The sequence below is a fragment of the Lemur catta genome, chromosome 1, assembly GCF_020740605.2.
Source record: "Lemur catta isolate mLemCat1 chromosome 1, mLemCat1.pri, whole genome shotgun sequence".
Classification (NCBI taxonomy): Eukaryota; Metazoa; Chordata; class Mammalia; order Primates; family Lemuridae; genus Lemur; species Lemur catta.
In genome coordinates this window covers 240955929-240976341 of record NC_059128.1, presented here as the reverse complement: position 1 = coordinate 240976341, position 20413 = coordinate 240955929, and the positions used below count along the sequence as shown (strand labels likewise).

The following is a 20413-nucleotide window of genomic DNA, read 5'->3' as shown; positions in this document are numbered from 1 at the left end:
AAAGCAAAGAATCTTTGGGTAATTTTCAATACTACCTGACCCTGTTTTGAGAGTGTAAGTGGAACATTATAGTCTCTTAAAATTAAGAACTATTTTAAGGGCCTCATCTCTTCCACCAAAAAAACTTTCTGGAAATAATGGAGATATTATAATAATTTGAAAAGTTGGAAGGCAAAACAAAAACAACTGGATACTGACATAAGACATTATAATTATTGAAACCTGGAAGGACATCTTCACTTTCCCTAAAGTGACCACTAAATCACAGTTTTCATTTTCATTATTGCAAATATCCTACTACTGGCTTACTTCACGTATAACTTAATCCTGAGCAAAGCTCCACACATTTTGCTGACTTGTTAAAATTTGATACTTCTTGTGGTTGCTTTGACCCTAGTTGTCTGACCAGTGTGACTTGTCCAAAATTTGGCATATTGGTACAAGACTCAAAATTACCTATTGACATCTAATGTACTAGACCATACTATTTTCTTTTTCTAAAAAACAATTAGAAATAACTTTTTCTGAAAACGTCTGAAAATCTGAGAAATATGTGCCATGTTTATTTATATTAGTTAAAAAGTATAATAAAAATAGTTCTAAGCATATATCCAGAGCAAATTACCTTGTTTGATGATTGTTATTGGGATTAGCTTCTTTGGGATGTACGCCGGCTGAAAAGAGAAAGTCAGCTTCTGGGTCAGTGTTAATAACATTAAAAAAAAAATCATAGAACTGGAAGTAGCCCTTTCTTGTCTTCAATGAAGTCTCTTCTCATGACACTGGTTTAATAGTTACTGGATAGAACTTTAGTACATACATCTGCCTCTATTTTATTAGATTCCCTTGGTTTCCCCCGTAGATATCCAAAAGTCTGACAGACGCAATTTCTTCAGAACTCCCATTAGTTCAGTTTCCTTAGAAACTATAATGGAAAGAAAAGAAATCCTCTGTGTTGAATATTAGTTTATTTTCATTACATTTGAGATGTGACTCAGCTAAATTCTGTCTTTACTTTCCCTCTCAAAAACATGCTAAGTTATATACTAACCTTTAAAACCAATCAAGATCAACTGAATGTACCCAATTGCTGCTGCTGTTACTACAGACACCATTGTCAACACACTCTAATTTTAATAAATGAAATGCCAATAGTAGAGAAGAGCCACAACACCAAGGTTACTCTTGGCTATTTTTCTTCTTTTACTAAAGTCCTTATGTTTAGAAACCACACACAATAAAAGTTTTCCATCATCCGATTATTTTTTAAAAACAGTATCTGTACACATTAACCCAGTAATTTCCTCTTTAGCAACCCAGCCTAAGGAATTAATCAAAGATACAGGGTGTTCATTACCACAATTTAAAACAACCTCATTATTCAAATGTAAAGGTTTTGTTAAATAAATTATATTTCAAATGTTTGACTTCTATATAATAAAATGGAAAAATATGTAAAATATAGATAAACAAAAAGGATACAATTTTGCATCCAGAGTATAACCCAATTTTATAACAAATATGTATAGACAAAAGACCAAAAGACACACATCATAGTTTCTTTTAATGGTAGTTATTTCTTACAACCTGGTATCAGTTTTATTTTGTGTACCTTTCCATATTTGCCAAATTCCTTACAAGGGCAAATTATGTTTATAATTGGGAAAAGTTGTTTTAATCTACAGTCTGTTCAGCCACGTGTGCTTCTGTGCTGCAACTTAGCTCATATAGTATTGATAAACAGGAGAATGATATGAAATGGAATTTAGACATGATTTTTCCCAGGCAAGAAGAGGGGAACAGAAGTATAACCTTTGGTGGGAAGGGGGAACCTCTCAGCTTTGAGATTGTCCTGGCAGGAGGATCCCTTTCAGCTTTATCATAAGAAAATTAAAGATGAACACCTGGACACAGACCTTGCCCTAGAGCAGACAGTTAGGCCCAGCCTTGGTACGCTGCGCCCCCTCACGTGGGAGGGCTGGACTCCCCCCGCAAGAGCAGCCCCACTCCACCTGCACTAAGTTCCCACCTGTCCTGCTCCAGCAAAAGCATTGCCTGCATACAACCTCTACCACTTCTGAGAATTTTATGTTAAAACAGTATCGTATTTTTGGCCATTCAGTCATCATTTATTTTTATTTATTTCATAATTGAATATATTTATGGAATACAATGTGATGTTTTGATACAGATATACAATGCAGAATGATTATATCAAGCTAATTAACATATCCATCACCTCCCTTATCCATCATTTTTTGTAGTGAGACATTTGAAATTTATTTTCAGCAATTTTGAACTACATATCATTAGTAACTGTGGTCACCCCACGTGCAGTAATCTCAAAAACTAATTCCTCCTGCCTAACTGAAACTCCATATCCTGTGAACAACATCTCATGTCCTCCCCATCCCCTACCCCCTGGTAACCACAATCCTACTCTCTACTTCCACGAGTTTGGCATTTCAGAGAATTTTAAATACCTGCTGTGGCAACATCCAGCCACGTGGGAGTCTCTGGTGGGGGGGGGGGCACATTATCTTTCCAGGTGCCAATAATTGTTTCTGTTAGGGCTTCGGCTACAGTTGCAAAGGCGTTTGAATGGCCTGTCCTCTATTTACTTTGAGTCCTGTTGCTTAGTGCATGTTTTGCAAAATAAAAAGTTTTTCAAGATATTTGACACATTAGAGCAGAAATGCCTACCTATTGTTGTGTTGATTGCCTCTGAATTGCATTATATCAATTTTTTTTTGCTATAACAATGTGTTTTGAACAATTTTTCAACAAGGAAAAATGGGAAATATTCTACCCTCCACTTGAATGGAGCAAAGTTTCTGTTCTGAGTTCTTACTCAAGTACAGACCAATGTTCTGTTAAGATGATGACAAAAATATATGTACAATATGTGCTGCCAAAAATAAGGAAATCGTTTAGCTGCATAATTCCTTCTAGACCTATAATTGCTCTTTTGCCTAATCCACAATCCAAAGATGCACCAAGATTGGACTAATGAGCAAATAGCTGCTTCTCTACAGGTAGGTTTTTAAAGGGCATTGAAAAAGCCCTGCTACTCAACATGTCTCTGCCAAAAACTCTAAAATTCCCATCCAGAAATCCACAATGGGAATCGTTTCCCTGTGACTTCTTCTAAAAATAAAAGTCTGTTATCTGGACTTACTGCAAAATGAAATATTCTGATAATTACCCAAATATAATATTTAACCAATTAAAACCCAATTTTGATTGAACTGTTTTATGTGCAATGTTTTAAAAAAGATACCATTGACCTTTCCTTGCTCTCCTAGACTTGCTATGATGAACATGTATTAATGTGTACTGGAGTCACAGGGCCTGGAGTAGGAAAGTTGGTGGCGATGGTGCCGCAGTTCTGGCTGGTCCTTGGACCCCACCCTGGCAGTGATTTTCTTTCTTAGCCATTTTCCTGCTGGCTCCTTTTTCTCTGTACCTTGCTAACCCTGCCTTTTGCTGCAAAACTCCATTGCTTCTTCCTTCCACAGTTCTCGTTCCTCCCTTGATTTGGCAAGAATTTTTTATATGTTTACTACTAGATACCAGAAATAAGCATATTTCCCTCCTGTAAGAGATACATTAGAGATACATTATTTTTTCTTCATTTTGAGATAAGAGATACATTATTTTTTCTTCATTTTGAGATATCCTCTCCTGAAAGAACCCAGGATGGACTATACCTTGAGCAGATGTCTGGTTAAGAGAATCCACTTTTACCATTTTTCTGGGACATTGTGGCCAAGTACGCAGTTGATGGTTCTCAATGGAGAGAGAATGCTAAAGTGCTAAGGGCAATGCCCTGGCATGTTTCGGTGTTGGGGTAGGGAAAGCCTATACTTATTTAGAAATACCACAGCAGCAGTAGCCACACAGAATGAGGGACTTGCGATTTAGCCTATGTGATACTAACTTCTTCCTGAAATTATTTTGAAAATTAGCTTTAAAAAAATTAATGATAATACGAGAACGTTATTTTTTTGTAAGTTTGTCCACTTGACATTTTTGTGGTGTCAGAACATTCATTATGGATTTAACTTTATTTCCAGGCCCTGAGATAAAGAGGAGCTGTCCATTTGGAATTGCTCAAAATCACATTTCAGTGACTCAAGAGAACTTGGGCATGTTAGATTCCGGTTTTAATTCATTTTTAGGATGTTCTAACGAAAGTTACAAAACATACTGATTCAATCTAAAAGTGAATTGAATGTCCTACTTTTGAAAGCCTTAAAATTTTTGGTCAACTAGTGAGGAATCAGACGTATATCTTTGACCATATAGTTGGCCTATTTTTCAAGTTTCTGCTTAAAGACAAGTATTGCTAAGAATGGAAGGATGCCTGATACATTTACAGTACACAATTTTAAAGTGTGGGTAGGGAGCAGAAAGGTAATTCCCTCTATTCATATCCATTATCTGACAACTGCTACACTTTAAAAATTGGCACCATTTTTCTCTTTGCTGCTAATAGATGTGGCTTTCTTAAAATACGGGTGGATCTCTGATGGGGGAAAAAAAAGACAAAAATCGATGTCATATTTTAGGACAACACTGATTCTAGGGAGACTTGGGTTAAATAAGTAAATTTGCATTTTAAAATCTGTTAATAAGTGCTATATACTTCAAACATTGATTTTGTTTAGTGAAGTAAATACATTTTTCAAAATATAGAAATAATGCATTAAAATTTTAGCTATCATTCTTTTGTTTTTTTAAATAACAAAACCTAATCATAAACATTAAGTTTTACCTTCAGAGTTAATAGATTAATAGGTAATAGAGTATTAATAGATTAATAGGTAATAGAGTATAATAGATTAAGTTAATAGAGTATTAATAGATTCTCAAAATGGAAAAAAACAGCACAAGTATCATGATAAGTATATTTGTTCCTATATTACATGGATCTCAAGTGATACAATTTATGTTATGCAGAAAGAATCATGGTTTTGTTTATGCACACACCCTTTTCTCTGATTTTTCTAGAAGTGTAGGCAGGAATGATACTGAAAGTATTTAATAACTAACAGAACAAAGGCCCTAACCAATCACAAGAGACCCCTGCTACATGTCCCTGACACAGCTGTACTGGGACTTGCCAGCAGAACACATTCCTAGACATGAGTTACAATATATAATGCAACCAGAAGGATAAATTGGGGCCGCATTTAATATTCAAAATTTTAACCTAAATATTATTTACCTTTAAAAAAGGACAGCCTAAAGTTCAAATTGTTTTTCCAGTACATTTTTACCTCTTTTTGGAAGGTGTTAAAGAGTTTTTGCTTACAAGGGTCAGGGTGTAACCATGTCCATGTGAATGAAAGCATTTTTCAATGTGTCTTTTGCTTGAAATCCTAAAAGCAAAACATCTGGAATTAGTTCCATATCTTTTGAAATACTGCCTTCTAAGATCAGTCTCAAAGAAGAGATGGGTAAATATTTGGATATAGACTTTATTTGGACTAATGTATCAATTTTCAGAATCAATTCTGTGTGGTCACAGGGACGGTCAAAGTTTATCCCAGGTGGTTTCCTTTCAACTTTCCATGTCCCGGGGCTACCTGAAAGCTCAGATGTCAGTTCACAAGACTTTGTGGGTTTTTCTGCTGTCCAGAAGGAAGTAATAAGGCTTCACAAAGAAGCCTTGAAATATCTTTTCAATGAATTTGGGTTTTCCTTTGGAAATAACCAAGAGTTTTAAACCACAGCTCATCAGAGCTGGCTGGAATTGGGAGTGCTCCGCCTCACAGCTTGAAGTGATAAAATGTCTGGCTCCGTGTCACAGACGCAGGAAGTTGCTTCCTAGCCCCTTCCTATCATGGCTGTTTATGACGAGTAAAAAGAAATTAAATTCCCTAGGAGTAAAACATCAATCATCTTTCCCAATCTTGCTGAGTAACTCACCCTAAATGAAATATTCTGCCAAAAGAAATACGAATTATTGAGATACGATAGCTGAAAAGAAGGAATGAAAGAAATGACATCATTGAGTCACATGAAAGATTGTGTATGCCAGCCATGAGGGTAGGATACAAGATATGCCTCCTAGGAAACCATTCATAACAAAAAATAAGGATTGTTCTAGAAGAGGTTGAAAGATCCACTCTATTCCACTGTTCTGCCTGTGAGGTACAGCATGTTTACCTTTCCTACACAATGTTGATGGAATTAAAAGACAAAGGCAAAGGGACCTTAGGGGGTGGCACAATTGAATACATGGTACTAAGCCAGTTGGTTAATTATTTGGAAAACATACATAGCCTAATCAATATAGAACCTTACTATAAAACATAGTAAAATAAAATCCACATAGTTTAAAGTTTAATTATTATAAAATCAAACCTTTTATAAAACTAAAAAAAAATATTTATCTGCTCTCTGGATAGGGAAGAGCTTCCTAAAGTAAAATGCAATTGAAGATATAATGGAAAAGTCTGATAATTTGATTAACCAAATTTCAAGACTTGTCTATTTCAAAAATTTGCATAAACAAAATTAAGTGATAACAAATGTGAGAAAAATGTTCGCAGATGGCATCACAATGAGTGTTTCTTTAATCTATAAATTCTTTCAATAAAAATACCATAAATCACCCAATAAACAAAGAACTTCAACTAAATGTCATTAAATGGAAAATACAAATGGCTAATAAACAAGTGAAAAAAGTACTGCTTTATCAGTAATTGGAGAAATGGAAATTAAAGGAACCATTTTAAACTATTATATTAGCCAAAATGTAATGATGGAAATACATAATGTTGACAATCAGGGTACTATAGCAAGACAACTCTGATACATTGCTGGTAAGATTGTAAATCGGTACAAGCTTTCTGGAAAGAAATTTGACCATACATATTTGAAGCCTTAAAAATGTTAAAAATCTAAACTGTTAATTTCCCTTCTAGTTTTAAGGAAACAATCAGGAATGCAAACAAAGCTTTTTAAGTGTTCACTATAACATCATTCACAATTAAAAAACAATTAAAATTAACTTAAATGCCTACAAATTGGAAACTGATTAAGTAAATGATGTGTATTTAGATGATGTAATGAACAATTAAAATTATGTTTATGAAGAGCATTTAATGACATATTTATGCCATATTTTGACTAAGTGAAAACAGCAAGATACAAAATTTCACATATAGTATGGATTTTCTAATGAAAACATGTTTAGAAAACAGAAAAATAAAATGTTCTAAAGCTTTAACAGTAGACTATAAATGGTTTTATATTGCTCTAATAGGTACCTTTGTTATAGGTAACCTTGTTAATGCTCCTTTTCTCATTTTTAATTTCTAAATTTTTAAGTATTTAGGAAATATTTTAAATATTTAGGAAAACAGCAAAACCTAAAAACAAAAAACTGACCAACCAACCATAAATAAAATAAAATAAAACAAAGAAAAAGAAAATAAAAAAATCCAGGCCTGGTTTTACCTGCAATCTCCTCTCTCTCTTAAGATTTGAAATACATCAAAATACTTACTTGGCAATCATAATAATCTAATAATTATGATTTGATAATAATTTCACAATGAACACACTTTCCTGCCAATTCAAACCACATAAACAACATTTGCCTTATGAGGATTAATTTTCAGTCAGTTCCATTTTACCCAAGACTATTTTCTGTCACTGAAAATAATCATCCTTTCTGTGTGTGTGCTTCATTCTAATCAAGTATATACTACTTTTTCCCCCCAGACTGGGCTACATAATCGATGGGGTATTCTGTGGACTATTTAACATAAAAAGAGACTCATCCACATATATCATGCACACACTAAAGAGAGATTTGCATCCATTAATAGAATCTGCACGTTCACTTGACTCTAGAATAATCCCCTGGCTGGATACTTCCAACACAGAGGGACCAAAGCCAGCACCTAGCTCCATTCATCTCATCACAGTGCCTCCCCTATCTGTTTGGCAACATAATGTCCTTCATTTTGTAATCAGGTATGTGATTTGAAATGTAAACATTTCTGTGATGGCTCCAACAATGGCTTACAGTTTTACCAGGTAGTACGGAACTAACACGATGCTTTCTAAGAACAGATTTCAAAAAGTGGAAGGTAAAAGAACACGAGGGACCAAATTGCTGAAGTGAGGGAGAAAAGTGTTTAGATTGGTGGCGGCTGGGGGTGGGGGAATGCCTGGCTTATAAAACACACAAACATTAACTGAACTGAATAGAGCCTGGGCACGTTACCAAATCAAACCAGTGGCTTCATCATCGTGCAAAGGGTTGGCTCTTTTAAGTAGGAAGTGATAGAAAACAGAGAGGAAAGATTTGAACCGTAACAATGTACCAAGAGCATGTACCATTTTAACGCTTGAAACATTATATTAAAAAACAATCTATAAGACAGAAGATAATAATAAGCATAACCTGAAAATACCCGGAGTACTGAGATACTAAAACAGTTATAGAATCTCAGAATTTTAGGGTTTCAAACAGATTAAAGATGATCTGAAATCATGCTTCTACCTCAGTTTTCAGAAAAAAGAACTGATTCCTAAAACATTAAGTACTTTACCCAATCCCACATAGCTAGTCAGCTAATCCAGTTTCAGTATCCCATGATGAGTATTTCCTTATTTAAATAAAAATACAATGCAGATACAACTTTTTAAAAAAAAATTCTTGAAAATAAACTGGTGCACTGGTACATACCACTTGGTCGTAGGTACTTTGGATTTTCCCATTTACTTTTTTACCTGATAAAAACAAGGGAAAATGCCATTATTTTCATTCTTCTTGCTCCTAAGTCAATTCTAGCTAATCATTATGAAGGCAGCTACAACCTGTGCTCTAACTTGGGCACATTATTTTAATTACTATAATTTCAAACACTGATTCCAATGAAGTTTTAATGAAAAAATAACTAGAAAAAAGCTTAAGGTTCCTTAAAGTCCTTTTACATCCACTTCTACTGCTCCAGTTTCTATTCAGAACATTTGCACATATTATTTTTTTTTGGTTCAGCTCGTGTTCATAGGTCAGGAACTGATTTCAAAATACTACAATGGCCAATGACTTGTCAACAGAGGCATCAATTATTGTTTTATCACTTATATAAAAAATCACTTATAAAAAAGACTGAAATATCACTCAATAAATTCTCTTATCAAATGTCTTCTTTTATATTTTCTTAAATACTAGGGCATAGAAATTAACTTATTTCATATTATACAATGAATAAAATAATAAAAAATTGGATAATTAGGAAAACTAAGAAAAAATTACAAAAAGTTTACTGAAACAAACAGTTCCAGGTACTTACTTCCAACAATAGTCTTGTGATTGAAAATCTTACTCCAAATTCCACCTTCCACGTTGTCTTTCACTCCAAATTCATAAACTGTGTCGGGCTTTAGATTTTCCACAATTGTTTCAGTGGCTGGACAAAGTTGAAAAATCCATTTCTTTTCCTTATCCTTTTCTCTATAGCGAATTGTATAAAATCTGTTGAATAACCAAAATATAATGCTCTAAAATCACAAGGAAACTCAGGATGTTATGTCAAGTTTCTTAATACATCAAAGACTTCAATCTACTCGGAAGACTATATTTAATGTTATTATTTTTTAGAAATTTGTGACGAACATTGGGTCTACAAAGCAGCATACTTATAGTTTGACAGAGTTCCAGAATTCTCAAGTTTTATTATTTGCTACTTTGTGAAATGAAAGTTAGAAAATACTAGATAGCCATTCTTTTCCAAATATAGAGTATAACAAAGGTTTAATTCTATAAGTACTTAATATTGTAGCTTCATAATTATACGAGTTTAAGCCTTTTTATCCCATGGAAGTACATTATAGGCAATATTATTCAATTTTGTAAAAAAAGAAAAAAAAACCACATACACCACACTCTAAGATGTATCCAGCACTGCATTTTAAGAATGAAATGTTCTTATTGTTATAAAAAAGAATTAAGACCAATAGCAAAGCTAAGAGTACAACAAGAAAACTTAATACAAATTTAAGATCACTATTACATTATTTGCACTTAGGGCTTCATAATACTCAGATTTATATATGTCAAAGTAAGATAATTCCCACATTATTTTTCGAACCTTTACAACATGCTGGGTTTTACATATCTCATTTAATTATCACAAAAAATCTTAAGTGGTATAAATTATTAATCTCATTTTACAAATGTGAAAACTGAGTTTTAGAACATTCACTTAACTTGCCCAGTATCACTGATCTAATGACTTTTACCAATGGCAGTACCAGATTACAAAGAAAGACTCCTCTGGCTCTATGTAAACAGCCTCAGTAAGTGTGGCAGCAGATCAAGAAGGGAGTTTCATTGCTACTGTATACAGTAACAAGAATGAATGAACTAGAGCTACAGGTATCAATGTAGATTTTACTAACAAAATATTGAATGAAAACAGCAAATTGCAGAATGATGAATACATACAGTTTCATATCATTTATATAAATATTAAGACATGCACACAAAATATGTTGTCATAAATTATTCCTGGCATTGTAAAGGGATAATACTGGAAGTATATACCATTTATACTAGTGCTTTGTCTTCCAACAAGCAGGTGGGGAGATGAATAGGATTAGAGGTGGGGTCAATGGATTGTTAAACTTTACTGGGTTTTTATTTTTAAATAAGCATTTTAAATAAATAAAATACTAGCTGCCATGTTATGATGGAAACAGGTGTTGGGTATACTATTTTAGGTTCCTTCTTGTATCTTAAATTTTTTCTCAAAAACTGAGTACCTCTCTCCCCTCCTCGCACCAGCAAAATTAAATGGATTAAGACTCAGGTTAATTGCTTTTATTTAAAGCTTTAAAAAGTCACCCATGTATTCATGCTAAAAACATCTATTGGGTACCCCCTAAGTGTCAAGTTCTTGGTGATACAAAAACAACTACCCAACATCTCTGGAAATGAGGACCCAGGACTGGCTACCTAATTTATGGGGCTCAATGCAAAATGAAAACATGACTCCTCTTTCAAAAGTTAAGAATTTTAAGACAGCAACAGCAGAGCATTAAACCAAACTTTGGCCCTTCTAAGTGGGGGACCTTGTGCACAGGAAGTGTGCCCATGAAGTCAGCAGGGGGTTTATAGTTTAGGCAGTACAGAGACGAGGAGATGCATTTGTATATTCAGCCTACTTTCTTACTAGATACAAACCACTGAAAAAGCTTGGACTCATTCATTAGCTTGCGTCTTTCTAGTGAAAGCTGCTTTCAGGGCTCCAATCCCCCATTCCAAAGTAGTAGAAGACAGATGAGTGGAGGCTGTTCCAGCCAAACCGCTAACTGCTACTGGAAACAAATGTTATAGAATTGTAATAAAATGTAATAGAACTCCTTTGTGTCCTGTGAGTCAAAATATCAACAGTAATTTATGAAATATATTTCTTGACAAGTGTACTGCATGGAATTTTTGTTGTTTTTTTCCCTGCCATGGTTTTTACAGGACCTTAGAGAAATGCTGAGAAGCTAAAATCAGACCAGATGGGCTTCCACAATTATGTATCTCTAGTGCAGATACATTTCTGAGGACTTAATTGCTTACATGATCCAGGCCCCCCATTGCTAACAGAACTACCAAAGGCCAGATTCAAGGCTTTCCAATCAACTTGATCTCATATCATCTCCCCATGAATAAAATGGAACAGAAATATTCTGTCCTTTTGTAAAAACCTAAATTTAACCATGTGTTTTTAAAAAATCCTGCCCATATACATATATATATTTAATTTTGATCACAAAGCATTTGAAATACCCTCTCTTGTACTAGGTTTGTCAGGGAAAATAGATATTTAGGCAGCTAGTTCTTCTCCTCATAGTTGGGTTTGTCCTTGTCAACATTGTCTCAGTTGATACAATGTAGGTAAGTTCTCAACTTTATTTTATAGTACCATATTTTTTTTCAAGAAGAGAACAAATGATACCACTACAGTGAATATAGTAAATTTACCTTGATTTTTAAACAAAATATAGGCCTTATAATAATAAACACTGCTTTATAATCTAGCACACAATAGGTGCTCCATAAATATTTATGGAATGAACAGAATGGATATGTAGGTGCTTGCAGGGTCATTTAAAAATTAGAATATAATTGCTATAAATGACCAACAGTTCAATCACTAAAACATACTGATTTAAGCCATTAGGTCTTCAATCATATTTTGCAACCTATCATTGTGTAAGGCTTCACTTACCAAAATGCAGCATTCCTGTAGAACCAATGCAAACCAAAGCAAAATACAATAAATGTCTACATTGTACATTTCTAGAAGGCTTAAGATTATTTATTTCAAGTTTATCCATACAATAAACTCTGAGCAGAGCAAGAATTATCATAGAAAAAAAAGAGGCCATGAATTACCTGAGCTCTGACAATCAGTGACAGAGCCAGGCAAACACTGCTGACTCATAATCTAATACCTTTCGCACTGCATTGGACTCTCTTTCTACTCTAGGGCTTGGCAAAAAAAAAAAAAAAATGAAAAGAGACAGATAAAATGACCCAGAATGGAAGTAAAAGGAGTCGGCATTTGGCATTATTTAAGGCTTTTTTGGTTTTATTGTGTATTTACCATAACAGATAGAGGCTTCCCATCATTGTCTGAGGACATCCAGGATCACATGTTGGTTGCACCTTTTTCTGTGAATGATTAAAGCTGGGCACTAGTGTACAGAGAGGCAATGAGTCTGTTAAAAATACAGGCAGCAGCCTGTGAATGTCCACCAGACCTCTGGAAAGCCTGACTCCAGAAATTTGGATTTTAAGAACAGGAGCATCTCATATTCTACTTGAGGGGCACAAAACTGTTGAAGGTAGTATTTGGTTCAACTGGCATTATTCTGTGCTTGGAACGCCTCAGTAGTCTCAATGCTGACAATAATTGTTATTAGAGCTTTAGAAAATCCATAGCTCCTCAAGACGTAGTGGAAAGGCAGATAGTGGTTTGGCTTGGATACTAGTCAGCTGAAGACTAGTAGCATGACCATGGGGGGAGTCTCTACACCCACTCATGCATCAATTTCTCAGAAGGGGGTTAGACTGGACATTTGAGATCCTGGTTCTAGAAATTTATTTGAGCAACATTTCAAACATTCAATTCTAATAAAGTACCTGAGACAGAAGTAGAAACTCCATAAACTGAATTTATGATGTAACCAGTAGTGAATTACACCAAGTGGACAGACTGAACAGCAGAATAAATTTAGTCCTTCTTCTATGAACTACCCCAGCATAATGTACATGGTTGACTATCTTTTGGGCTTTTTATACTTTTTTTTTCCAGCAATGTGATTTTGATGTAGTTAACTACTATTACATTTCCTAAAACATCCATTTCACACATTTTTTATTCTCTTGACGTCAAAAACACTTCCTGACACCCCCTTCAGCATTGTTGCTTCATGCTTTACTGAGATTGCAACCACTGATAAATTCTGCCCTCATCCCCTGTCTCTCAAAGTCTCTCTTCTCCTTTCACTCTCTGATTTCAGGGGATGTACTATATTTCTTCTCAAAGATAAGCATCTTGGTAGTTTTATTCTACTTCCTAATTCCATCAGCTCTCCAACCTTTCTCTTGATACTTTAAGGGCCTTCCCTTCAGTCTAAAAGTTGTTTAAATACTTTTCATTCTGCCAAAGCAAAAATAAAACTAATATTCTTCTCTTAACCCTACCACTATTTTGAGTTTTCATTTTATTAACACAATTTCTTTAGAATAATCTTCTTTCTCACATTTTCTTACCACCCAAAATGTCTAAATCTCTTTGCAATCTGGTGTCTGACTTCTTTAGTACAGTAAAATCTTTTTCTGATCAAATGACTTAATCCTCCCTGAATTTCATAACTACCTTAAAATCTACTCTTCATCTTCCTTCTCAAATCCATTTTCTTGTGATCCCCATTTCTGTTGACTTCAGAGTCCTTTCTTTCCCATGTCCAATCAAGTGTCAAGTCTAGGTACATTTTCCTACATGATTTCCCTTGCATTTGTCTCTTCTCTATTCCTAAGAGAAGAGACACTTCTCTTAAGGGCACTTAAGGGGCAATTTAGGTTCTTATCTTTGGACTCCTGTGATAATTTTCAAACTGGTCAACTATTTCCAAGATATCTTTTCTTCATTTAATATCACCCACTGCTGGCTGGTTTAAATTCAGTGAAAGAAAGAAGTTTCTAGTAATTTTAGTGCCATCTGAAATGCAATGGCTTGCCTGAGATGGCAACTATAAAATAATATAAATAATATAAAAAGCAACAAGCAGACTAGCAACAAGCACAGTACCATTTATTGAGTGCTTACTACATGCCAGACACTGTGTTGACCATTGCACATGTGTCACCTCATTCTGATAACCCTATTAACTATCATTACCCCCATTTTACAGATAAGAAAACCAAGGCTAAAAGCATTTAAGTAACTTACTCAAGGCCACTGAGATAATAATAGAGCAGAGTTTTGAGCTTAGGTTGGTGTGACCAGAATTTATATCTTCAACATTCATGCTATGTTGCCATCCTTGGAGACGCTCACTGTGGAACTCTGGATGGGAGATGATGCACAGGAGGTTCAAGGGCTGAATGGCCTGGCTTAGTGATTTTTAAGGCCTCTTCTTCACATTCCACATGCTCATTCGCTTATATATCTATTGAGACCTACTACAGTAAAACATAATGCTAGGTCTGTGAGGTAGAAGATGAGTGGGATACTACAGAACTTCAAAAACAAGCTCTTAACAGAAGGGGAGGCAGACACGCACTGCGTGTGACTAAAGAAGACGGACGGAAAGCAGAGTGCGGAGGGTGGGCTGGGTGAGGCATTCTCCAACCTGAACTTGACGAACTAACACATTATGTTTTATTAAAAATCCCATCCCAGCAGTGTGATTTAAATCAGAACATCCTACCCAGGCCCAGGGAAAGCAGAGTAGGCCAGATTTATGTCTCACTTCAGGAGCATGACTCAGATACCCTGTGAGATATATGCTTTGAGAGATTATATGACTCGTTTTACCAGGCAGTGGGAGCTGGTGGCGATGCCTCGTCAGGTAAGTTGGGCAGTGATGCGGGGAGTCAGATTTATCAGCTCTGGAAAAATTAGTCACATTAGAGAAACTGGAGGGAGGATCTCAACAACGTGTAGCCCAGGTATGAGATAACAAGGAAAGGACTCCCAGAAGGAACAGAACAAAGAAAAAGATAGGAACAGATAAAAGTTATATTTCTAGGAAAGAATTTATGAGATCAGACTCCTTATGGAACGTGTCTGCCGAAGACTGTGAAAATAAAAATCAAGACTAAGTTTTTAAATGTAAGAATAGGGTAGTTAAAGTGATTGAAAAAGAATGTTCTCAATAGTGTAGAAAATATGAATTTAGTTTGAGCGTGAGATGATCACTATTACCTAGTCACTCTAATGAAAATATTCCATGGACAACTGAAACACAGTCTTGGAACTTTGGAAATGGGTCCAGGTCAAAGTTTCAGCCTTGGAAGTTATTTACATACCAGCCACCTCTCCTGTTCTCTGTAGAACAGCAACAAAAGCAATTTCTGGGAGCTTTGTAAACAAATTCAGACTCTCGGGCTCTCCCCCAAGTCTACTGAACCAGAATCTACATTTTAACAAGGTCCACCACATGAGTTTGAGAAGCCCTGTCTGCACAAAGGTTGAGAAACACTGTTCTACATAGAGGTGATAATAGAGACAAGGCACAGATGAGATGAGGAGGGGACCACAGATGATGGATCCACTGTGCCACATTGAGGGGATGGGATAAGTAGCAAGCAAAGAGGAGGAATGGATAGAGAGACAAGAGGAAAACCTACAGACAAATGTCAAGGAAAGAAAGAGTTCAAGAATAAGGGGATGGCCAACAATTCCACACATTGGTTAAGAAGAAAAAGAACTGAGAAAACCTACTGGCTTTGGAATTAATTGATCACTGGTGACCACCAAGAGACGTTTCAGTGGAATAGTAGGAAGGGGATGGAAGCCAGCGCGAAGGAGCACAACTGTGTGGGTGGTGGAGAAACAAGAGCACAGGAGCAGAAAACTCCGAGAAGATTGGGAATTAAGAGAAGAGACTGAAAAGTAGTTTCACAAGGTTATAACAGGATTGAAAGGAGGTTTTGGTTTGGGGTCAGGGAATCTTGAGCAGGTCAGGTACCACTGGCAGTGAAGGGGCAATGTCAGAGAGAGGAGATCATTGGGGAAGGATGGGGTCACCAGCACTGTCTGAAATCAGAAATGTGTTCCTGGAAAGAAGAGGAGAGAAAGATAAATTAGGGACAAAGAAAGGGTAAGATGATGGCGGAAAGTCCAGAGTTCCTCAGTACTGCGGATGCCAGAAAGGACTGGAGGAAAGAAAAGAGCCAGGGAATGTAGCCAGGATGCTGTTGCCAGGATCCAGGGCAAAAAGAGAAGTACATGGATTGGAATCATCATGGAAATGGAGACATAGAAGATGCAGATACACGTATTTTTCAAAAGCAAATCAATATAACTTGGGGCCTTCACAAGCTATAGGAGATAAAAAATAAAAATGAATAAAATTTCAAATTAGGGAGAATGGCACAATGATGGTACTTTAGAAAGCAATAAAGAGACAAATGAGGTGATATTTCAAGAGAAAAAGTATGAATTCAATTTTGTCATGTTGAGTTTGAGGTAATGGTGACACAGTGACAATGTTAACAATTTCTCTATGTATTCATTCAGCACACATTCACTTGGGGCCACTATGTGCCAGATGCTGGCCTGGGGGCTGGGGTAATAATGGTGGGCAAGAAGAACATGGTCCCTGCCCTCACCAAGCTTAAAACTTACATCGCAAGACCAATGGGTAACAAGGTAGTGGGCTCAACCCAGTGAGAATTCACAGACATTGAAAATATCCACTTCCCACTTCCCTAAAAACTTGTGGGGAAAAAATAAAAGGCAAGAGCCTGCTCTGGACTGGCCAAAAAGGAGAGCCCTCATTCTACGTTAAGAGCAAATAAACACAATATGAGTGGTAGAAAATGTGAAAATGATTTCTAAACGAATCAAAGCTTTCATAAGTTGGCAAAGGAGTAAGAACTAAAGCAATCTTGAAAGCTTTAACAAGTTGGAAACTTGGGAAGGAAAAACTTTGCTATTAATTGTGAAATAAATTTTGGTTTAAAACATGCTTTACCCTTCATCAGGGCCAATTTGAAAACTTTCTTTCAAATTGAGGATATATTGAGGACAAATGTATGTATACTCTTCCATTCAAAGCCCATTAAAAATAAAAACTGCAAATGAAGGACATCTGCTTTCCAATATGAACTTAGAAAAGGATTTGAAAACACGGGAGGCCCATGCGGACCGTATGCAAATATGGATAGAAACATGCCACAAAGAATAAAGTGACATTTCACTAATACTTCCAAGCTTAAAGTAAAACAAATGACAAGATTTTTCTCCCTGGAAACTTATTACCCAAGAGCTTTGATAGAGAAAGTCCAAAGTCAAGGTGTAAGGAAAAAACTTCGATACATTATTTGCATAGCATATGTGAGACTGTACAAATGTAAAGTGATTTTTAAACATCAGAGACTGTATAGAGGGTGCCAAGTATCAATGGATTAAAATCACACCAGTTGGTGTTCCTGTAGCAAGCCAAGAGCATTCAGATCCCAATGGTTTTGCAAGAAGATATTCCTAAGGGAATACTTCAGCTGTATTAATCTTCCAATTTTTAAGTAGTAATCATCCCCTGTAGCTATTATTGCTGATTCTATCCTACTGGATTAGTCTAAACTCTCTAAAAAATCTGCATGAACATATGAAGGTAGATTTCTCCAAGTCTGCTTTTAATTACACACATTTGCAGTTCTGGTAGATTTATTCGGGTGCTCATAATGTGTGCAGTATTTCCAAAGCTTTTAAATAAAAAGACTATTGTTTTTTCCTTGAACACCACAAAGACTTTACACATCAGCTCTTTATTAGCTGTGCTAACTAGAAAGAAAGGAGGCATGGGTAAATGAAATATACAAGTACTCCAAATGCTACTTTTTAGTCATTACTGTTTAATTCTTCCCTTTAAGTCATGTCCTAACGGTTCCCTATTTCAGTCAAAAATACCTTGATTCACCTACTCAGCTCAGGTTTGAAAGTATGCAAGCATCTTGCACTGACCTGCTGTTATTCTGTCTTTCAAAAGACTTTGTTCAAAATGGAATTATTGGTCGGGCATGGTGGCTCACACCTGTAATCCTAGCCCTCTGGGAGGCCGAGGCAGGTGGATCGCTCAAGGTCAGGAGTTCGAGACCAGCCTGAGCAAGACCCCATCTCTACTAAAAATAGAAATAAATTACCTAGACAACTAAAAGTATACATAGAAAAAATTAGCTGGGCATGATGGCGCATGCCTGTAGTCCCAGCTACTCAGGAGGCTGAGGCAGGAGGATCGCTTAAGCCCAGGAGTTTGAGGTTGCTGTGAGCTAGGCTGACGCCACGGCACTCACTCTAGCCCAGGCAACAAAGTGAGACTCTGTCTCAAAAAAAAAAAAAAATGGAATTATTGATTTTGACTATTGTGATTTGACACGCATGATGCCATGTATTTGATGAGAATAGAGCCTGGATGTGTGCAAGGCGGTGAGGGTGAGATCTGGTGTGATCTGAATAGCTTGGGCCTCAGAGTTGACTGCCTGGGTTAAAATCCTAGCTCCGCTAGGTCATCTGTCCTTCCCTTCTCTGTGTTCATTATCTCCTGTGCTATCAAACCATGGCAACATCTATCAATGAGTCAATCAGATAAATTCTTTCATGGAAGGGTCAGTAGAACCAAGTGCAATTAAAGGAAAGTCTTGAGGGCAGGGGAGGACATTATATCCAAAACCCAAGCAGACTCAAAGACTTACCAAACAAGTTGAATAACTCTAAAAATCAGGTTGCATTTTCCTGTAAGAATACCAGATTGACTTCCTTTTCTTCTCCCCCCTTACTCTCTCCCCTTCCTCTTTTCCTTCTTTTTTATAAGAGAATTTTCTTAAAATGAAAAGAAAAAAGCAATCCATAAATGTTTATTTTATCAGCATTGGCACCCTGGACTAATCCACTAGAAACTGGAATTATCGTAATAAAGCATGTTCTTTCAAGAGTCCATTTTCCAAACAAAATAAGTCATGGGGTTGGTGGTGGGTTAAATAAGGAATATTTCAGATTCTTTGAAACATTTAAAATTATTTTTCCAAAAATTGGGTTTTGGAAATATCTTCTACATGCCCTTTTCAAAGTATTTATCCCTTGAGAAACATGGACATATGAAGAAAAAATTGACTTTTTTAAGTCTAGATTTCCTAATCAAAGTCATATGAAAGGTACTTTTGGAGAACATATAAACACTTTTAAAGGTCTTTCTTTTTAGTTCAATTTAGACAAAAATAAATAAAACACTACAAAAAACATACACATGGCCAACAAATACATGAAAAAGTGCTCAATATTCTTAGTACAAGGGAAATACGTATTAAAACTAATGAGATACTACTATACTGGAATAGCTAAAATGAGAAATGCTGATGACACAAAATGCTGGTTAGGATGAAGAACAACCAGAACTCTCATCTATTGTTTGTGAGAATGGAGATAGAAAAGTTAGGCAAAACGTATTAACAGTTAAATATACATCTTTCTGTAACCCAGCAATTCCACTTCTAGATATTTATCTAAGAGAAATTAAAGTGTAGGTCCACAAAATCTTATACAGAAATGTTTATAAAGTCTGTATTCATAAAAATCAAAATTCAACACAATTCAAGTGTCCATCAGCAGGAGAATGAATAAACAAACTTTAGAATATTTCAAATAATAGAATACTACTCAGGAATAAAAAAGGAATGAACTATTGAAATGTCATGAATGAATCGCAAAAACATGATGAATGAAAGAAGACACACACACACAAAAGCCTATACTATACAATTCCATGTGTATGGAATTCTAGAGTAGGCAAAATTAATCTATGGTAATGGAAATCAAAACAGTGGTTGTTTCTGGAGGAAGGCAATTTTCAGGGTGATAAAAATGTTTTATTTCTTGAGGGGTATAGGATACATGGTTATATGCATTGTCCTGCTCAAACTGTACACTAAAATCTGTGTAGTGTACTATGTTTAAATCAAACCTCAATAAAATTTTATTAAGAAAACTTCTAACATTTAAAAATCACTTTGAATATATTTAAAACATATATCACTTTGAATATATTTAAACTTTAAAAATGTCTTGATTGAAGCTTGAAAATTTTGAATGGTTGTCCAGATAAAAATTTCTGAATTTTGAATAGTAAATATTTTGATAAATAAATACCATTTTATTTATAA

General features: G+C 35.5%; 1 protein-coding gene across 1 annotated transcript in view; it reads right to left on the bottom strand.

The window, feature by feature from the left end:
* LOC123630595 (ABI family member 3 binding protein) overlaps nt 1-20413 on the bottom strand; it is a 221947-nt gene that overhangs the window by 122926 nt on the left and 78608 nt on the right. The window contains exons 5-7 of the mRNA XM_045540393.1: nt 9321-9502; nt 8711-8754; nt 626-674 (exon numbers count right to left, since the gene is read on the bottom strand). Of these exons, the coding sequence (XP_045396349.1) occupies nt 626-674; nt 8711-8754; nt 9321-9502 (275 nt within the window). The remainder of the gene's footprint in view (nt 1-625; nt 675-8710; nt 8755-9320; nt 9503-20413) is intronic.